This window comes from Ctenopharyngodon idella, chromosome 10, assembly GCF_019924925.1.
Source record: "Ctenopharyngodon idella isolate HZGC_01 chromosome 10, HZGC01, whole genome shotgun sequence".
NCBI lineage: Eukaryota > Metazoa > Chordata > Actinopteri > Cypriniformes > Xenocyprididae > Ctenopharyngodon > Ctenopharyngodon idella.
The window spans coordinates 48,302,458-48,308,010 of NC_067229.1; the positions used below are offsets into that span (position 1 = coordinate 48,302,458).

Consider the following 5,553-nt stretch of genomic DNA (forward strand, 5'->3'; position numbering starts at 1 on the left):
CTAGCCCTGTACGTAATATATAAAAGAATAAGTGAGCATACTAAATTTTATTGCATTTTAAATTAGTAAAAAATTCTTGCTGACAAATGGGCAAAACCTAGGATAGTGGCAAAGTTTAAAATTGTAAAATTACAAGTAATTATCATTTGGGGTAAAAGTAATTAGTCTTTAATATGGCATAAATAGATTTTTGTTATAAAAATACATATATAAATTGTAATGTAAGAAGTATTTTCACTAGTGGTCTCCGACTTTTAGATAGTGTGTGTCCAATAAAAGGCAAGAAATGACTGAAAACATTGCAACAATTTATTTAACATCACACATCCAATACTTTGCCTTGCTCTGTAAAAAGGTTTAGAAATGAATTGTTCGGCAGTCACACAGGGACCACTGACCATAAGAGGGTGAATATTCTGGTTTCTGAGTTGCATGTGGCTTATTTGTCACATTTGAGAAGCGACGAGCAGTAGGCTGTTCAGGCCTGTCGCTGGTGAGGAGAAGTTCTGGATGATTCTCTAGCAGTGTGAACATCATAAGCCCAGACTTGGTTTAGTCCAGATCCAGCAGTGCAGCTGTGAGGCCAGTGAGGAAAAGGGAAACGACACACAATGACTCTGGCATCCTCAGGAAGCTCCTTTAACAACTTCTCTTCCAGAACCCCCATCTGCCACATCAACAAAATATAAATCACCGTTAAGACATCTTCAACCCTCAAGCTAAGATGTTTTGGTAACACTTTACAACATTAACTAATGCAATAGTTTGAGCATTTAATCATTTTGGTTATTACTGTCAGTTTCTGTTAACATAATGCATCTTGAACTAAAAACTAACATAAACCTAAAATTAAAAAAATGCTGTAAAATTAATATTTGTTGGTTATGATATCTTATGCACTAACATGTTAACATAAAAGCTTACTTGCATATTTTATTCATCAAATAATTGTGTCAGATAAATACCTTAACCAAATGTAGTGTTCGTTCTTCCCTCATATTTAAAATCTAAAATATTTTCCTCATATTTTGATGGTTTAATCGAACTCTGCAACTCGCAAAATGGCGGAATACGTCCCGCCTTCTAAGTAAAAGAGCCAATTGCTGATTGGTAAAGTCATCGCGTCAAACCTAAGACTCGCGATTATGACTGCACATGCGCATTGGCTCGTCTAGCATAAAAAATAATCTTTTTAAACACCATTTGAGCGTAATAAACAACATTTATGGGACAGTTCATGCAAAGTCCCTTTAAGACAAGTCATTTCACTCGGCGGCCATCTTTGAAACGCCTCTCGGGCATTCAAGTGCAGCTCCTATCGCTCTGAATGGGGAAACATCAAATTCTCCTAAGCTGTTTGCCAAGCTTTCGATTAAATTTCATATTTGAAATCACCAGTGAAATCTGACAACAACTGTCTCATAAATTTTGTTTCTTAATGCTCGAATCATGACAAAAAACAGTATTTTTCAGGTTGGATCAAGCTAATGCGCATGCGCAGTCCTAAATGCGCGTCTCGTGTCTCATTTTGGAGGCGCGTGTCTGACTGTTTCTATAGGAACCGGAGCTTCTAACGGCCGCTGCAGTGACGCGTGACTTTACCAATCGGCGATTGGCTCTTATTTAGAAGGCGGGACTTATTCCGCCATATTGCGCGTTGCACTTTCTCCCATTAAAAACAGCACGAGTGACGCGTCTTGTGTTATTCTATAGTCTTTGGCTCATGTCAGATTTTGTTGCTGATGTGAAATATGTTATTTAATTCTGAGTTCTGCAAGCAGTTTTTGAGATTTCAGGATTCTCTCATTCAAATAGATAGGACTTGGTCTTGGATGCCCGAAATAGCTGCCCGGAGCCGTTGCAAATATGGCTGCCAAGTGAACAGACATTATTATAATGTCTATGGAACAGACTTTCTATGAAAGGGACTTTGCCACTACAAATAGACAGAAATACATGAGATGATCCTATAGCGCCCCCACATGGCAATCCAGCAACATACCACTGCAGGAGCCAGAAACACGGTCACGTTTCTGTATTTGGACAGATCAGTCTGGAATATAAAAGAGCTACAGTAAGGAAAGCTGTACTGTATCTTAAGGTATTTGACTTAATGAAATATTTATGCTTTAACTTTACCTTCCAGAAGTCCTTTTTGATAAAATGAATATCATTGCCACGCCACCATGCTTTACTCCTTGAATAGGTCAGCAACATGGAGTTTATTTCAAATCCTGTGCACTGAAATCCCACAGACGAGGCTGCAAAAACCTGCATTTTTAATTCATGAGATGTTGCACGTTCTTCTAGTGCGAGGTGACATTTTATCTTCATTTAAAAGTCAGCGAGACTTACCAAACGTCCGTCGCCTGATCCCAGGTCAGCCAGACGGCCTTTGCGTCCATCTAGAAGCTTGATAACATTTGCAGTTTGTTCTTTTGTTGAAGGTAAAAATGGCACCTGAGAATATCAGACCAGACCTTTTCAGCTTCCTTAGCTTCTCTCTATTAGAGAGAGAGAAATATGTGGACAGTCAAAGCACCTTTAGTCTGAAAGGGACCCTCAGTCCAGGCATACAGAACGCGGCCCAGAGTCCGTAGACTCCAGCGAAGGCCGATCCGATCAGCAGGGTGACATTGTGACTGCAGTGACGACTGAACCAGCTGTGCTGCTCCTGTAGGATGACCTCAATACAGTCCTCCATACTGATGATAACAGGCCCGCTGATCTGTCAAATATCATCATAGTACAGCATATCAGGGCAATCATGTTTGTTGTTGTTGTTTAAACTTTATTATTCAATTTATTGGTCATAGGATGGAAATTAGAATTAGAATTAAGATAACAGCATTATTCTAATACTTCCGGGTATCACAGTCAAACAACAACATTTAAAATTGGGACCACAATACTATAAATACTATATATTTATTTATAGATACTATATATAGATAGTATAGATACTATATGTATTATAGTGACAATAATTTAATTTCAACAACTTTGTGTACATCTTATAAATAGCAAAAAAAAAAAAAAAAAAAAAGAAGAATGGCCAATCTATATAATAATAATATCATATATAATTTCAGCAATTAAGATATTATAGTGATGATTTAATTTCAGCAACTTTATGTACATCTTATAAATAGCAAAAAGAAAAAAAAAAAAAAGAAGAATGGCCAATCTATATAATAATAATAATATAATTTCAGCAATTAAGATATTATAGTGATGATTTCATTTCAGCAACTTTATGTACATCTTATAAATAGCAAAAAGAAAAAAAGAAAAAAGAAGAATGGCCAATCTATATAATAATAATATCATATATAATTTCAGCAATTAAGATATTATAGTGATGATTTAATTTCAACAACTTTATTTACATCTTATAAATAGCAAAAAAAAAAAAAAAAAAAAAAAAAAAAAAATATATATATATATATTTATATATATATATATATATAGAAGAATGACCAATCTATAATATAATATAATATGATATAATGTAATATAATATATAATATCAGCAATTAAGATATTATAGTGATAATTTAATTTCAGCAACTTTATTTTATAAATAGCAAAAAATAAAAAAGAGAAGAATGGCAACTCTATATAATATAATAACAGCAATTAAGATGTATATAAAATTGCTGAATATATACTGTATGTATATATATATATATATATATATATATTATATATTCAAATATCTTTGCAGTGTTGTTATTGTTAACTGTAATATAAACTAAGGCAATTACAAATAGTTTTCGTTAATCGAAATTAAGCTTAAATAAAATATAAATATTACATGAAAAACAAAAATGAGAAATGTTTCAACTAATTAAAATAATAATATTTTAAGTTGAATTAGCCTACTAAAATTACTAAAGCTACTGCAAAAACAATAAAACCCCCCCCCAAAACTAATAATAAAAATATAAAAATAAAAGTCAATTTAAAATTGTAATAAATACTATAAACAATACAAGTTTTAATGTAATTACATCTCACTTCTCAAAACTGTATCGAACATTGAGCACTATTTATACATATTACTTAATTTTTCTGTATATTTATATATCTTTTATATTTTAATATTACTTTGTTGCTTTTTCTGTAACTTCATTTTAACTAGTATTTTTGAGTTTGTACATTTTATTTTGTACATGAGTTAAATATACTTTCATTTGATTTGCTCTAGCTAAAAAAAACAAAACAAAACAAAAACAATTGAATAAAATATCAGTTGATTGATTTATTGGGATGATATTTAACACTTACACATAAGACACCAGTAGAGGTCGCGCTGCTGCAACAATCCGGTGAAAATGGAAAATGCGACTCGTGCACGCGCGCCTGTCTCAAGTGTCAAATGACCGCGGACACACTGCAACTAAACAAACGTGACATGTGTTCGACACGGTGAACGAACCTTCTGTGCGTTTTAAACGCCTGTAAATGCTGTAAATACCACAGTGAACAAACTGAAACACGTCCTGTCAGCGTTATACACGCCTCAGTCTCAATCGATACGGTTGAGGCTCTGAAAGCCACTACAGTATTGAGCTACATCTAAATATTAATATGTTTAAAACACTAAAATGGGCCGTTTTAACTTAAAAGACGTTTTAAATATGAGTACTGCCTTACCTACTTCCTACAGCGGTTTTCAGGCCGTTCGAGATTAAAATGATTGACAGGAGCCAAGCCAATGAGATTATCGATCTTATCGATCTGCCCTCTGGACTTCCGGTAAATATTTCATCATAGGGAACGTTATCATACAAACCTGCTAAAATGTTTAGTTTATATTGTCTAATTATATTGTCTGATTTATTTCTCAAATATTTTATTTCCTAACTTTCAAGTTAAATATGATTTAAGTTATTTGTAAATACGTTATTATAGGCCTATAGCCTTTAAATTATTGTTGATTTAAACGTTTTGGATACTTGAGTCAAACGAAAATGAAATATAGATTTATTATATTAAAAAACAAAAAAATAAATAAAAATTATGTTTGCAGTAACTGATGTTGTAAAATGACAAACCTCTCCAATAACCACGCACCTTATGAAAATGAACCATGGTTTTACTACAAATAAAACATGGTTATTGTAGTTAAATCATGGTAACCACAAAATAACCATGGTTTTGCTAAAATAACCATAGTTTAACCATGGTATTTGTAGTAAAACTGTGGTTATACAAATGGTATAAAATAAAATAAAATAACCATATTCAATAACCATGTTTTATATTGGTTTTATTTTTAGTAAAACCATGGTTCATTTTCATAAGGTGCGTAGTTATTGGAAAGGTTTGTCATTTTACAACATCAGTTACCGCAAACATAATTCATTTTTATTTTATTTTTACTTTTGTGAGGGTGTAAATTTTTAACATGCTGCTGTAGGATATTATTTTACTCGTTTACATCGAAAATGCCAAGTCTCTTCCGGGTTTTAGGACTACAAACAATCGAACTGTTCTTTGGGGAAAACTACAACTCCCAGCAGCAAGCGCGATTGAGTGACGTTAGAA

The 5,553-nt window shown here is 32.9% G+C and overlaps 1 protein-coding gene across 5 annotated transcripts; it reads right to left on the reverse strand.

Annotated features, from left to right (window-relative positions):
* Positions 1-287: 287 nt before the first annotated feature.
* LOC127520496 (ATP synthase subunit C lysine N-methyltransferase-like) lies at positions 288-4,808 on the reverse strand. 5 transcript variants are annotated; one of them, XM_051908648.1, is made up of 7 exons: positions 4,660-4,751; positions 4,291-4,402; positions 2,543-2,728; positions 2,356-2,460; positions 2,140-2,271; positions 2,003-2,053; positions 288-667 (listed from the first exon to the last, which is right to left on the reverse strand). In XM_051908648.1, the coding sequence occupies exons 3-7, from the start codon at positions 2,702-2,704 to the stop codon at positions 479-481; spliced, it is 639 nt and encodes a 212-aa protein (XP_051764608.1). In that variant the 5' UTR covers positions 2,705-2,728; positions 4,291-4,402; positions 4,660-4,751; the 3' UTR covers positions 288-478. The 5 variants fall into 5 exon arrangements, with proteins under 5 accessions (XP_051764608.1, XP_051764611.1, XP_051764609.1 ...); XM_051908651.1 differs by having other exon boundaries at positions 2,543-2,723; positions 4,660-4,747; XM_051908649.1 differs by lacking the exon at positions 4,291-4,402 and having other exon boundaries at positions 4,660-4,808.
* Between the last annotated feature and the right edge of the window lie 745 nt (positions 4,809-5,553).